This window comes from Gastrolobium bilobum, unplaced genomic scaffold (genome assembly GCF_033153095.1).
Source record: "Gastrolobium bilobum isolate Gb01-03AN ecotype WA unplaced genomic scaffold, APGP_CSIRO_Gbil_v1 utg8041, whole genome shotgun sequence".
Taxonomy (NCBI): Eukaryota; Viridiplantae; Streptophyta; class Magnoliopsida; order Fabales; family Fabaceae; genus Gastrolobium; species Gastrolobium bilobum.
Window position 1 is genome coordinate 199535 of NW_026897652.1, and position 16527 is coordinate 216061.

The window sequence follows — 16527 nt, forward strand, 5'->3', positions numbered from 1 at the left end:
CAAGCTATCTACTATGGGAAAGAAAACCCAACAATTTCTCTTCAAAGTATAGAAGAAATCATGAAAATTGTTAAGGAGGCCAAAACTCTACCTGAAGCTAGAATGGAGGGTATGGAGAAGCATGAGCTGTTGAAAGATATTGGGTTTGGGGATCACGCGGTGGCAAGGTTTATGTGCCACAACCACAAATACACCAAACAACCCGTTGCTGTCAAATGCATGTCACGGGGTCAGAAGGTGCATTCTTTCCTTCTTCTTTTTTTAAGCCCACAACTTAGGTCCCTTCACATTTTTTCAAAAATATGCTCTCTTTTTTTTTTCAATGTGTTTTATAATTTTATATATTTAGCACTAACTTTTTGAAACAAAAAACTACACAACAAACCAAAATAACTTTAATGAAAAACTAGTCAAAGGAGCTTACCAACTAACTTTAATTTTCAATTTTTTTTTAAAAAAAATGATGCATATGAAGTTATTTTTTAAAAACTAGTCCAAAGGAGCTCTATGTCATATCTATGTTGATGGGCGCTTTTTTTTTATAGCTTTTAGTATTAAACAAATTTATATATATATATATATATATATATATATATATATATATATATATATATATTTGCAGATTAATGAGAGGGTGCAAAGGGAAATCATAAACCATAGATCTGTTTGCCATCCAAATATTATTCGGTTCAAGGAAGTATGTTCTATTTATCAAGTAAAATTAATTTAAATGAAAAAAAAACATTTGATATATTAATATTTTAAATAGAAATATTATTTTGTAAATAATACGAAGTATTTAATATAACATATTAAATGTTCTTTAACACTCCCAATTACTACTTGTTAAGATGCTTATATAATATCATCATGTTGTCCTTGTTCAAGCTCCGGCTCGCAGGAATAAGTTCTGCACAAAAAGGAAGAGTTGTAGAGTGTGCTACACCACACGAGAAATCTGCTACAACATATTCAATCATTGCAGGAAATATAATGGTTTTAAAAAAATAGAAATAAAAAAAAAGAGGAGGGCCCTGACTCAGCCAGTACTCAGGTTACACGTTCCTAAATTTCCTTTTTATTTGGTAACATGATTTGTTAGATAATTAAGAGTCCGTTTGTTTAGGCTTCTCAAAAAGTAACTTTTATATCTTCCTTATTTTAAAAGTACTTTTTATAAAAGTTAAAGTTATTTATATTTTTATAAAAATATTTAGTTTTTGAAAAAAATATTTGACTTTTGACTTCTGCTTTTCTTAGAAGTTAAAATTTTTAGCTTATGAAAAAATTAGATTTTTAACTTTTTTGTGACTTCTCCTTTTTTTAAAAGCAGACATCCAAACGAATTAAAGAGTCCGTTTGTTTGGACTTCTCAAAAAGTAACTTTTATCTCTTCCTTATTTTAAAAGTACTTTTTATAAAAGTTAAAGCTATTTATATTTTTATAAAAATATTTAGTTTTTGAAAAAAAATATTTGACTTTTGACTTCTGCTTTTCTTAGAAGTTAAAATTTTTAGCTTATGAAAAAATTAGATTTTTGACTTTTTTGTGACTTCTCCTTCTTTTAAAAGCAGACATCCAAACGAACTAAAAACGAAAAGTGCTTTTTTTCTTGAAAAAAAGTAGTTTTTGAAGAAAAAAAGTAGCTTTTGAAGAAAAAAAAGTTCATCCAAACGGGCCCTAAAAATGAAAAGTGCTTTTTTTCTTAAAAAAAAGTAGCTTTTGAAGAAAAAAAAGCTTATCCAAACGGGCCTAAGTAGGACTAATGAACTTGGTGCTTTTTTTTATGCTATGAGGACAACATATTTTTAAGTTTGGGGTTATGATGGGACCTGGGTAATTCTGAAATTGGTATGCCTCATGATAATTTAAAGTGGTGTTGTTTTAAATTGAAGAATTGTTGCTGTTTGGATTGATCTGAATAGTTTAATACATTTTGAGCGTAACAAATATATACTCATGAGTTCTATGAGAAGACACTGTTTTCTCTTGAGAATAAATGTTGAACAAGAGATGAGTATGAATTGAATGATCTAAATGTTGCACTGATATGTGAATGCCTAAAAGAAAAAATGCACTCTGATTTTAAAGCATCAAGGAGGCCAATAGGTGATTAGAATTAATGTCAGTGCTTGAAGGCTGAAGCCTTTAAGGAGATTGAGACACCAAATAGAGGCTGAAAAGTTCTTAAGCTATACCCTTAAGAGTGTCTATTACTAAAGCACAAGGAGTGAACCTTGAGGAATAGCATCTTTAGATAGATTGAAGTTGTGAGAGGGCTTAGGATTCCAAATCTAATGAAGTCTAGACCTTGAAACTTTAAAGAGAGCAAAAGAACTGAGACACCTTCTTTTCTAATGGTGATAACCTGACATATTATATTTGAAGTAAAATGTGAGGTTCCTCTGTTTGGGTTGGGAGTCAGAATATCGAGCCGCAAAACAAAGTTTTGCAACTTGTTGAAGGTGACCCCAAAAAATAAAGGGCTTTATAAGAGTTATGTTGTAGGAAAAGTGATTGTGTTATGTTATAGAGATTCGTTTTGCGTGCCGAAGTTTTTTTTTTTTTTTTTTTTGCTGCGGGCCCCACAAAATGTTGTGTGTGTAGGAAAATTTTTGTGGTCATGTTAAATGATAGATGATAAACCAAAAAATAAAAGGGTGACTTCCAAGCAAAGTATAAAATAAAGGTTCCTCTGTTTGATTACCAGCCCGAATATTGAGCCTGCAAAACAAAGTTTTGCAACTTGTTGAAGGTGACCCTAAAAAATAAAAGGGTGACTTCCAAGCAAAAGTGAAAAAAAAAGGAAAAAAAAAAAAAGAAAAAAAAAGAAAAAAAAGAGAAAAATAATAATAATCAGGGATTTGATCCAACTAAAGTTAGGATATGTCTTGTGTTCCGATGCATAAAAACTCTTGTAGGATTGATAGGTTTGGGCCGAGTTAGAAGTGAATCATGCAACTAAGCCTAATGACCATGACTCAATTGATTCTAGAGATGCTAAACTAATAGGCTTGCTCTTTCCACACACAAACGAGACATTTTTTAGGGTAAAGCTTGGTGAAAATAGTAGGCTAATATGAGGAGTTGAGATCAAATTAAGGGTGAAGACTGGATAGCAACTTAAAAGTTACCTGTTGGCTGAACTGAGAACTTTAATTTTGGAGTGCTAGTTCAAAGTAATTCACATGTCAATCAAGATTAATAATTTGATCATCAAAGTTGAGTCTTGTTCTTACATATGATATTTTTTATTTTTGCATGTTGTGTGTGGGGGACACTTTGAGTTTAATTTGACTTTTCTATGTTCTCTTAAGTTTAGATTTGGCACATGGTCCTCTTGACTCGTGGTTTTTTTCTCTCTACTTTAGAGAGTTTCACCACGTAAAAGGGGATCAATTATTAGGAAGGAAGCCACACTGAAAACAAGACACTTGAGGGAATGAATTTGAGAGAACTTTTCCTGAGAATATATATAGGGCGGCCTTATGGTGTTTGAAAATTGTATCAAAACCTTTACACATATAGTGGATTTTTATTTCTGCCGTGGTTTTTTTTCCCCCTCTACATTAGAGGGGTTTTTTCCACGTAAAATTTTGTGTGTTATCTCTCTCCTATTTTTCTTTTTATAATTTCAGTTGAATTTCTATTGTTTCAATATTCAACTCTTTACAAAATTAATCACGACTAAAATTACACAAAAGTGGCTTTTTACGAAAGTAAACTTCAAAGCTTGATTTATAAACCTATAACAAATTGGAAATTACTAATTAACATCACAAAATTTTCTGTTCATGTAAATTTGCTGGTTCGCCGCCAACATAATTATTTTGCCTAAAAAGCATTACTAGTCTATACGAGTCCATTATTCTTACCATGTTAATGTAATTTAGAGTGTGTTTTTAATAAAAAAAATTACTTCCATGCTTATTTTAAAAGTGTTTTTTATAAAAGTTAAAATTATTTAGATTTTTAAAAAAAAAAAATTTTTTGAAAAAAATTTGATTTTTAACTTTTGCTTTTTTGATAAGTTACAAATTTTAGTTTTTGAAAAAAAGCAAGTTTTTAGTTTTTTTTATGATTTCTGTATTTTGTAAAAACAGGTATCCAAATACACTTTACAATAGAAGTCTTTTATTTTTTTTTGAAAAAAAAAATAATTTTTGACTAAAAAAAACTCATCCAAACGGGTTCTTAATCATACATTCCCTTTTATGGGAGCTGTAAAACGTAATTATATAAGATGGAGATTTATCTCATGCAGTGACAATTAATAAAGGGGTTTGCATTTATCATGCAACAGGGAAAAAAAAAGTTTCTTGTACATACAATATTTTATAGGATCTATATTTTTTGAAGAAAAAAAAATTAAGACACGAAAAATAAATTTCTATAACATGAAAAATTCATTGATAAAAAGGAAATACAAAAAATGAAAAAAATACTAGCTAGTGGGAACACCTTATTAGGACATTTGAAATGTCAACTTTATTTCACATTCTCATAAAAATTAACGTCAAAGCCTATATAAAATTGATTAAACAGCACGAATATGGATTATAGTAGCCACAACTCTTAATATGACCTTTATTCAATAAAAAACAACCAATTAAATTATGGATCACAACTTTCTTAAATAGGCAACGGAAAAAAATTATAAAATAAAATAAAATAAAAAACTCAATAAAAAGAACTCAAAAAGCCCAAAAATTATTGGGGCTCATAACGATGAGTCTTAATCTGATGGCCGATTCCAATTGCTGCTCTAATTTAAAGCCGTTTCGAAATGGTTACCACCCCATATACATCAAAAAGCAATCTCAACGAGTTGTGCTTATAACAGGACATTTGAAGCACTTTTTACCCGTTTCCAAGAGCTAGCATACTGATCTATAGTCGACTCCATGGATAAAGAATTAACATCATTTTATCAAATACTATCAAATACAGGAAAAGAAAACTGCTCTTTTGTATATAAAATACGTTGCATTATCTTGTAGTCAGTGCCATCTTAAAATTCTGGTTTCGCATCAATGATAAGAGTATTTTGGCTTTGCAATAAAGCAAGAATCACATTCTCTTCTTTTGCAAATATTTTCCTCTTTGTATTTCATCTGAAAAGCTTCTTGAAGGCCTTTACAACAAAGCTATCGTGCAAATAAATTGACTATTTCAACTAAGACCAGAAACAATTGATGACATTGCATCCCATGTAGTGCCGATACCGATACGCGATACCATACAATATGACACTCCGATACGTTAATTTTAAAAAATATTAGATTTCGTCACGTTAAGACATATTTTGATATTAAATATTATTTTTAATTTATGTAATGTATATTGTATATAATACTCAATAATTTAACAAAAAAATAAAGTTAAATTTATAATACCCACCAATTTTGCAAATAAACATAAGATATCCCAAATATTTATATTAAACTCAATAAAATGGTAATCATAATCCAACGAATTTAATAATTGGAACTAAAAACGCAACGCAATGCAACCTTTGAACCTTTCCTTGAGTCTCTACAATGCGTGTTGGAGTGTCAGGAAGTGTCAGAGAGCGTCGGAAAGTGTCGAACATGACATGTCAGGGTTTTTGAAGTGTTGGTGCTTCATAGATTGCTTCCATATATATTTCTCAAGCATATATTTATCTTCGATCATCTCAAAACTACGTCGTTTTGTTTATTTATTTTCTTATATTAATTGATTCACCTTTGAATGGTTACGATTCTCTTTTATTCTCTCTTCCCTTATCAGCATTGATCCATCGTTATACGGTTATCAATATAAAGTTATCTCAAACAGCTTGAGAAATGATAAGCCCTATATATATAGGATTTAATTTTTCTGCAGGATTTAACTTTTCTACAGTTGAGGCAGAAAAATTATCTGCAGTACACTATGTATTACGAGCAGTACGTAGTGTAACTTTTGAAATGAACTCTATATTATGTACTACTCGTAATATATAATGTACTATAGATAACTTTTATACTTTAACTACAAAAATGTTTTTCTCATTTATATATATATATATATATATATATATATATATATATATATGACAAGTTATTCTTAAATAGGTATAAGAATATGAAATGGTCAAGGTAGTGAAATCTATCGGCTTAATATTTAATAAATCATAAATAAGATCAACACCAAGATTATTGAAAGTGTAACTTGTATAAGACAATCTTGAACTAAATATATGTTTGTTATTGCTGTCAATAACCAAAATATATATCTACTTATGACTGCACATGTCCAAAAGCTTCTTCCTACCTTCTACAATTTCATCAAAAAAATCATCAAGTTGCCCTGTTATAGTCTCAACCCCACATCTCAACAACCCAAAACAACGTTTCAACTTGTCAACTTTTGCTTGGATCTCATGCCGTGTTTCATAACTCACTATTCTCTCCAACTCCACTTTCAATTCCTCCATGGCAATCTTTGCTTGTTGGAATTCAAGGAGCAGAATCCCTGGCTGCCCATTAATCTGTTCTATCTCCTCTGCAACTTTCTGTTGCAATCTTTCCATTGAAACCATGAAACCAGATCCAAAAACCACGTGCCCTTCATACACTTGTTGGTGAAAGCACGAGGAAGACCAACAATATGCAACTCCACACAGCAAAATCATCAAAAGTAATGAGTTAACAATCTTCATTGCATAAAGAACACCTCGGAAGCCATTGAACTCGTTTAACTTTGATTCCATAGAGATGTTCTGATTTAGACATTGAGACAATGTATGGATTCTTGTTTCCATCAAGCTTTTATTTTCCTCTTGCAATCCTAGAATCTCCCTTTGACAAATATTTATTGCCCTAATGACCTGCATATATGTCTATTAGACCCATTAAATAAACTTGATTGAGTTAGTTTTCTAAAAACATTAAGCTTTTGACAAAAGTTTGGAAAAGAATTTGATATTTGCGCATATATATACCAACCTGATGTGAAACCTGTGGAGTTAAATGATGGAAGCCATCCACTATGGAAGCTATATTAGAGCTAGCTGAGCAATAGTTGTCTATTCCAGAAATGGCAGATTTGAGTACATGACATACATCCCAAAGCCTTGAGCTTTCATCCATGTATTCATCTAGCCATTTTCCTCCAACTGGCAAGCAAAGTTTTTGGACCAAAATGATTAAGTGGGAATTGAAGGATTGGAGAGATGAGAGCATCTCTGAAATGAATTGGATTGACATGAAGTTATGGGAGTGGAATGATTGGTGAAGTTCGTTGAGTCCTTGAGTAATGAAGTTGTAGAAGCCATTGACAGAAGAGTTATTGCATGAAGAACCCATCATGAAAGGTAGGGAAAAGAAAGAGTGGTTGTAGGAAAGTTGATGAAGATTGATGGATTTATATAATTGGAAGATTAAGGAAAAAGAAATGCAGCAATCAGTGAAGTGGGTAGCTTAGAGGTTTATAACTTTTTATGGTGAAAGTTATTGTTGGGTGCAATTATGGCTGTTTCCTGTAGAGTGGAAAGGATGATTGGGAATCTTCTATTTTTACTTTTAGTTGTGAAATAGGCACATTCTGTAATAATTTTTTTCCCATTAAACCTTGATCAGTGAATATGGATTGAGGCAATCCTTATAGACAGTTTTATTATTATAGTTATTTTTCAAATTCGAACCCGTAATCATTTAACCACAATGTATAAAAAGAATCTTGAGTATTAAAAAGAGATATAATATTATGGATCATATAAAGAGCATAAACAAATGTGCAACATGAAAACTAAATATCACATACACACACGGACAAATTTAGAATACAACTGGTGTAGGTGCGACCAACCAATAAAAACATGTCATGTCAACCGTCTTTGTACTGAAGAGAGAAAAAAAAAAGTAATTTTTGTAATTTATACTATGTATTACCGAAAATAGATAATGTAAATTTGGATTATCCAATTCAATACTACCGTTGTACTAAAAAGTGCGCTCCACACACACAAGGTTTTAGTATAAGGTTGGATTATGTTTCCTGGGTTTAAAAGTTTGACTGATTTGAGTAAGATTCTGTTTCTCATTCTTCCATTTTGATTTGTTTCCCTGTTGCATTTAAAGTGCTTCCTCTTGGCTTCTTTTTTATTTTTTATTTTCTCTTTCCTTCCCGTGTCATTATAACTCCTCCACACTGCACCTTTGTGTCTTGGCTTTCTTAAAAAAAGTGCTACATAGTCCGTTTTGGTTCTTTTGAAAAGAGAAATGAATGATAAGGTTCTTTGTACTGGCAGAATTTACGCATTACAATGGAGATTTTTCTTTCTCCTTTGGCACCCAACATTCTATTCTGTGCATTAAATTAAAGCACCCACATTGTAACCAAAAAATAAAAATTAAAGCATCTTACATTTGTATGAAATATTATATATAAGTATAACGCCCCTTACACATTCCTAATGATTCAGAAAGCAAGCAAGCTCAGAGACAGATATGCATGATGAGTACTTTTGGTATGGACCATACAGGAAAAGAAGGAAAAATACATGGTTACATTATTATTATTATGTATCATCTAGTAAAGTAGAATAAAAGTGATTAATTATTATTATGTATCATCAAAATGAACTTAAAAAATCTTTACCTCTTTCTTATTCCTTTCTTACTATTATGTTCTCACTATGTTCTTGACGTTCACACTTTCAATAATTGGGTTGACTTCAATTTTCTGTGAAAGTTTATTGAGGGTTTAATTCACCAAATCATTGCACACATTGATAATAGCCATTTGTATGGTTCAGTTTTAAAGAAAAGACAATGCACCTAAGCAAAATAGAACCAATCTATCATGAAAGGACAACACTTACTTTGCTTTTTTCCACTGTTTAGCTGATTTTTTGGGCAAATGAAACCTTTGTAGGAAACCGTATCAAGTATTCATAGATATTGGTCCTGTATTATAAGAATTTCCCCCACTTTGTTTTTTTTGAGACTATATTATTGATGTTATTTCTGATATTGACTCATCATTATCCTAGGTCTGTGGCTACTTCTACATATAATTGATTTGATTTGAGACAAAATAAGACCATATTCATTTTATTTCAATGACCTTTAACAAACATTCATTTGTGGATATGTTGGTGTCCACGCAATTAACACGTCTAAATCATATGTATGATACATCATTGGTGATTAAACATATCCTATTTTTGGTAACCTTGTGAGATCTGTTATTAGGTAGTTATTGTTCTTGTTCTGAATTATATTATGGCCAAAAGTCAAAACCATGAATTAGAAGCCAACTGAATAATCCTTGCAATTAACCACTTCTTTATGTCTTTGAGAAAATAACGTCTTGGTTGATCATGAAGGCTTTGCTTTCATACATTATAAATAATATAATTAGTTTAATTTTAATATACTGTTGATATAAAAGAAGATTATGTTATTATCTAATATTGTTTTCACGTTGTTTAATGAGTTTGGCAACCCATGAAATGTTAAATTTATTAAATAATAGGCAATACATTATTGGACGGTGTCACTTTTTTTTACACATTAAAATTATGTTTGAAACATAGGCATACCCATATACCAGCCGGGCATTGGTTGGTTGAAAAGAAGTCAGGATACTACACGGTGACAAACTGCTGAAAGAATCATAGATTTGTTAAATAAATTTCAACAAGCACAACATTCTGTATCTCTTGTTCATAACTCTGCCTTGGATTCCAAGTCCTCATTCAATGAATCTTTATTAGTCAAATCCTTTGATTGATTAGGGGATTGCTTTGGTTCTTGATCATCGCCTAAGATTTGTGCAGTGAATCTTCTAGCCTCAAAATCAAGGTCTGGCCACTCAGAAACTATTCGTCTAGCACCCTAAAGGTCCAAGTTAAAGTATGTTAAGAAACGTACATAGAAGACAGAGGAGCTGCAAAAACAAGTTTCCATGGACAGAAAACTTGAAACAGAAAACATTCTCCTGAAGTTTGGGTTCTTTTGTCATGGGATTGTTGCACAGATCGATGGTTTTTGCCTTATATTTTGTAGCATTACCACACCATGATTCACACCATAGCCATTCTTGCGGCAAAGAGAAAATGGGCACGGTATGCTGAGCATAATTAGGAAGATCCTAAACCATTGAGGGAAAATTTCACCAAAAAGGACACCTCAAAAGGAAAAGGTATACATTTAAAAGACAGAAGTGTAATGTGAAATACATTGGAAGTAAATGTGAATGTGCTCATCTTCATGCTCTTTGAAGAAGTGTTTTGCTGACGAACCGAAGGATTTTGGATCTCTCAAATATTTCTTGGAATGGAGGTGGCTCGTAGTAAAGAAGGAATTTCTTTAACTCAGAAGAAATATATTCTAGACCTGTTACAAGAAACAGGAATGCTTGGGTGCAAGCCAGCAGAGACTCCAATTGAACCAAATATTAAATTGGGAATTGAAGCAGGAAAGATGTTGACAGGGAGCAGTACCAGAGGTTAGTGGGGAAGCTAAGGCCTGATATTACATTCGCAGTTAGCATGGTTAGCCAACTCATGTGTTCTCCTAAGGAAAAACACCTTAGTACAATTTATAGAATCCTCAAATACCTCAAAAACACTGGTCAAAGAATACTTTTTAAAAGGGGACACAAGAGGATGATTGAAATCTATACAAATGCAGATTGGGTTGGCTTTGCAATGGACCGAAGATTCACTTCGGGATATTGTACCTATGTCTGGGGAAATCTTGTGACCTGAAGAAGTAAAAAACAAACAGTTGTTGCCAGAAGCAGTGCAGAAGTAAAATTTTGGGCTCTAGCCCATGGTATTTGTGAAGGAATCTGATTAAGAAGACTTCTTGAGGAATTGAAGATCTCTTATTCCCTACATGTTAGATTCAAGGTTGTTGAATCGCAATACGTGTCGTGAATCGTTCAGCTGCTTTTTTGTATCGTGAATCGTATCGAATCGTAAGATTCAGAAACAAATTAAAAATAACTTAAAAATATATAATATCATATAAATCCAAATTAAATGGCAATGCATTGCCATATACGCATCTACAAATATCTCGAACCACCAAATCTCTATCCTTCACCATTGAATTTATAGTTTGTTGTTTCATAGCAGATGAGCCACTTCCACTTTTTCCTTTTATCATAAAACTATCCATGCTCCCTTTTTTTTGTGAATCTTTATCATCGAAGCACTCTAGTTCATCATCATCTCTTGCATCCTCTAATATTTTTTTTAAATACATCCCTTATCTCTTCCGGCACTTGTTGGCATGGAGCAACTTCTTTGTGTGTTCCAGCTAGATGGTGCTTCATTCTAAATGCTCCTCCCCACGTTGTTTTGGGACAATAGTTACATTTAACATTCAACCTATTCGCAAGGGATTTACAATGATCCCAAGTTATATCCTTCTGTTTTTGGAATTTCTTCTTTGGAGCCATTTTTATTATTTCTATTACTGTAAAAGAGAGAAAAAAAAATCAAAGGCAAAAAATATTACCCAGTTTGTCACTTGCGAACTCATTAAATATATTAAAATGATTGCAAGACCAAGTGTTTTTTCATGGTGAAACCACGTAACCCAAAGATGCAGCACATACTTTTAATCAGCCCATCATCTTGTAGCCACATACCCATCAACTTTCAAGTTTCAACGGACACCACACATGCCTTACATAATATTTTAATATATTTAAGTTTTTAAAGTTAAATTACCAAACACCAATTATAAAATATTACCCAAAAGCAGTTTGCAAGCCTTCTTCACAGCTCGTCTCGTTCTTCGCTTCACTTCTTCACAGTTTGCAAGCAGTTTTTCGTTTTTCTTTTTTTTCTTTCTGTTCTTTGATTCTCTTCTCTCTTTCTTGTTTTCTTTAATTTGTTTGTTTAATGGGATTTTGAATCCCTAATATTTCTGTTTTCTGAAGCAACCGACCTTTGAGAATCCAAATTTCGTGATCTTTCAAATTCTGACATTTGATATTTATTTTTTTAAATTCAAATCCTGACTTTTGATTTTTTTATTTTTTTTAAAATTTGAATCGCACAATATTTACGATTCACCAATTCACAACTGAATCGTTCGATTCCACGATTCAGCAGGACGATTCTGTGCAAAAACGATTCAATGATGTGGTTCGAATCGTTTTTTCCCCGTATCGGATCGAACCGTGCGATACATATCGCGTATCGTGCGATACTAACAACATTGGTTAGATTGTATTATGATAATAAGACTGCTGTAATATTGCTCAAAATCCTGTTCACCATGACAGAACAAAACAGTGGAGGTTGATTGTCACTTTATCAAAGAAAAATTGGAGGATGGTAGTGTATGTTTGTCATATATATCTACCAAGGAGCAGACGATAGACATTCTCCCCAAAGGATTACACAAACCCACCTTTGAAGATTTCATTAGCAAGTTGGGAATGATAAATATATATCTCCCAACTTGGGGGAGTGTAGAATATTCTAGAGTATTATAATTATCTTTTATTAGCTACTAGTTATTAGTCTCATTGATTATTGTGTTAGTCTCTTTGATTACTGTGTTCTCTTTATTACTCTTTATTATTGCAACTCTTGAACTACCAATTGTAATCTGTATATAAGGAACCCTTTGGGTCTCAAACAATACATGAAAAAAATATTCAGAATCATATTTCATCACAAAGTTATAATTCATAATATAACAGACCTAAAAGTTTTCTACAACACATAAAACAAAAAGACATAGTAAAACCACCCATAAAACACAGTCAAAACTTTGTCATGCTTCATCGGAGTCATATTATGAGACACCCAGCCATTCACAAGTCCAAGACTCAGTTGCAGGGCAGCACCTTGACAAAGAATAACGCAGCAACCCTAAAATTGATCGACTCAGTCTTAGAAGGGAACAACAAGGCAGAGTCATAGCACCACTTAGAGTTGCAGCGCGATCAACGCAATGGGACAGCAACTAAGATTTGAGGGAGCAGTATAACAACTCAAAATATCAGATAGAAGTGGAACAGAGATGGGGTTCTTTCAATTTTAGGGGTGGGACTGGGTTTTTTTCCCTGCAAAAAATTTGTTCAGCCACTTAAATGGTGGCTCATACATATCAAAAAACCAAACGATGTCAGTGATTTCAAGAGCTTTTCCGACTTTCCTACAGCAATCTCACCAAACAAAGTTGGTATGTACTGTGTATAATTGGGACCAAAGCTCCCACAAAAAGGTGTAAGATCATGAAATCATAATATCGTGATCTTAACCTTGAAAATAACCAAATACTATGCATTTTGGGTTAAAAATGATCGATCTCAATGGCAGATATTCATATGCCCAACGAGTTGCTTTTTTTGTCACTAGAATTGGAAGACAGTTGTTAGGATTCCCGGAAACTGAAGCAACGCAAAATAAGCAAAAAGCACAGGTATGAGCTGCCACTTAAGGTTTTGAAGTTCTGTGTTTATTAAACAATACACTGCCAAACCAAGATCAAATAACTGCCAAATATTTACATTCTTAGAAGTTAGAACCCAAAAATAATTCTTCCACATAATAAAAATTGGTTGACAAAGTATACACTAATATATATAAGAAATGGCTTTAATGCAACATAAAAGAGGAATGCCATCTTGATCTAATGACTATGCAACTTTAAATACACAAAACTCAGGGCATGTTTGGTGCATAGTATAGGATAAGACCTGATAGTATAAGACTTGATAGTATAAGGCTTGATTGTATAAGACCTGATTAAATTTTAATACTATCCAGCATTTGGTGTGACCTTGTATAAGATAATGCATTGTATAAGATAATACTATCCAGTGTTTGGTAATGCATTGTATAATACTAGATAGGATAAAAATAAATTCTTTTGACAAAAATACCCTTTAAGAAAGAATTAATATAATTCTTCTAAATAAGTCATGATATTAAAATATAAAAATTTAACATTAACATCACATAAAATTAGAAATAATAAATCAATTGAATAAAAAGATAGTATATTTCTGTTGGTTTTTCATCGCAGTATATTTTTTGAGCAAATTGAACTTAATAAAAGTATCACGTACAATGAGGTCATGTTTTATCAAATCTAGTTAGGAAGGGACATATTATCGAACAGATGGAGGGCATGAGGAATGAAGAGAGATACTGCACAGAATCATGAGGGCAAGCTTAAGAGGACCAAATTGAAGTTCGGCCCAACTGAGAGTGCATACATTAATTGGTGGTGAAGTCTAAGCCTTTCGAATAGAAGCGAGCAGCTTTTGGAACATCCTTGTGTAGTTGTAATATCCATCTGAACGACGCTGCCATCAGGGCCGCCGTGTGTGTTTCACGCTTCTTCACAGACGCACACACAGACGTGGAATGTATCTCACAGACGTGGCAGACGGATGGTGGCGGAGGGAGAAGAGAAGTGAGGGCTACCGGGAAGAAAGGGGATGAAGAAGAAAGGGGTATAAGGGGAAGAGAAAGGTGAGAAGTGATTAACCTCTAATCCATCGATTCTTAACAGGTCTAATCCGGCACTCTCAGACCTGATTAACTTATACATCATTTTGATGTATTAAGTGATCATGCTGTATAAGCTTATACTATACAATAGTTACACCAAACAACTGAAAATGTCATAATGTATAGTATAAGCTTATACTATCAGGTCTTATACGTTACACCAAACAGGCCCTCAAATAAACACAAAACCTAACCAGAGGTATATTAATTGATCTGGGTTTAACTCCTACAATCTTGTGTAAACAACTTAACATCAAAAGAACAACATCGATGAAATAGCAATTATTTCATATTCTGGAGGAGATAGAAGAATACCAACCAACTCAAGCTACAATATAGGGGAAAACATGAAATAATGTAAAAGATATCAGCAGGAGAAAAGTTATTACAGATAAAGGTCGATATCTTCAACATTGATTAAAACACCATTTAGAGCCATTAAAGACTTGCCAGGTGGGATCATCCGCTGGTTTTCCATTATTTCCTCTCGAACAGAATCATTAAGCTGTCGTACACACAGTTTCATAAGAATAATAGACAATTATTTTGGAGAGAGAGATGTCTTAAAATATCTTAGGGCCTACCATAAATAAAAAAATCAACAAGATTATGTACCTTCATGCGAGATAAGGAAGAAACAATGCTCGGGAAATTTTGATTAATTTTCTGCATTGACTGCAAAGGATCAGATGCACGAACAATTCTGTGTACAGTTTGATGTCCTAGATCTGTTATCATCAGAGGGAGGAAAAGACTTAGAGCACAGTTACTCAAGGCCAACTACAATGGAATTCAGTTCTCAATCAATTCCATTCATCAGGGGGAAAATAAAAATGGTTTAAATGCCCTTTAATTCCCAAACATCAAGTGTGAGTGATACAGTGATACCGTTGATGACAATAGATAATCCCTGAAAGCCATGACCTCAGATAATGGCGCATCTAGAAAATTTTATTTATGTCTGCATACTTAGTGGTGCCCAAAAAAAAAATTTAAAGAAAATTTCAAATACATTTAGAATAAAGGAAAAAAAATTTAAGAAAATTTCAAATATATTAAAATACAAAAGAATATAAACAAGAAAAGAAAAGAAAACTTTAACTTAACATAAAAAAATAGTAATCAAAAGTCAACTAAGTTATTACAGTAAAATATTTTGGGTCCTCAACAAAAATCACAGGCCTCAATTTAGTTCTTTAGGGAAAAAAAAAGTCGACTTATGATCTTTCTAAATTCCAAAATAGACCCAGATAATCAAAATCGTGGTCCCTCTGAAATTCAAAAAAGACCCACATTAATCAAAAGGACTAACATGGATCTATTTTGAAATTCAGAAGGACTACGAGTCGATTTTTGTTGAGGATCCAAAATATATTTTACTCTTCTTCTTTTTTTCCCACAAAATTTGTGTGTGCACTTGCACACAATTACACACATACAGGTTCGCCAATGACCTCAGATGTTAACTCAGGTTTACGCTCCTGCAAGTATACACAAACGGGTAAATTCATTGGTACCACTAGTGACTAGATGGATTTAAGGTCAGGGAATGAATAAACTTCTCCATAATATAAATATATTACATTTATACTATTATGAAATTGACCAAAACAAATAATATTGCTAGAAAATGTGATACAAAACCATTCATGTATGACATTTAATAACTTAAGGTTTTGGGATTAGTTGAATCATGACATCGATTAGAGCCTTAATGACCAAGTAGTCTAGACTTAATCCTTGCCACTCTCACTCTTCTAATAAAATATTCAATTTAAGCACAAGATAAATGGGCTTATGCATTGTCCACACGTCAAATCCAAAGAACCCTTACATTGGGGCATGTTCGAGATGTAACATAAAATTATTTATGGATCTCCACCTAACAGTTGAAGCTTTTGGAATAGTAAGTTCATGAAAAACTGACAAATACTAAATTATGCCACCTCATCCCCTTCCTGTTTCCTTTATGAACCCATCATAGGCATGGTATCTGCAGACACCCAAT

The 16527-nt window shown here is 32.6% G+C and overlaps 1 protein-coding gene across 1 annotated transcript; it reads right to left on the reverse strand.

Annotated features, from left to right (window-relative positions):
- Positions 1 to 6260: 6260 nt before the first annotated feature.
- LOC133309035 (uncharacterized) lies at positions 6261 to 7332 on the reverse strand. The gene is made up of 2 exons (XM_061509775.1): positions 6973 to 7332; positions 6261 to 6866 (listed from the first exon to the last, which is right to left on the reverse strand). The coding sequence occupies exons 1-2, from the start codon at positions 7330 to 7332 to the stop codon at positions 6261 to 6263; spliced, it is 966 nt and encodes a 321-aa protein (XP_061365759.1).
- Positions 7333 to 16527: the final 9195 nt, after the last annotated feature.

Bases quoted from the DNA above. Each gene is read 5' to 3' on its own strand.
- LOC133309035 (XM_061509775.1), bottom strand. From the start codon at position 7,332: ATGGGTTCTTCATGCAATAACTCTTCTGTCAATGGCTTCTACAACTTC. The intron at 6,867-6,972 runs GTTGGTATATAT...TGGGTCTAATAG, and splicing joins CTCCACAGGTTTCACATCAG to ACATATATGCAGGTCATTAG.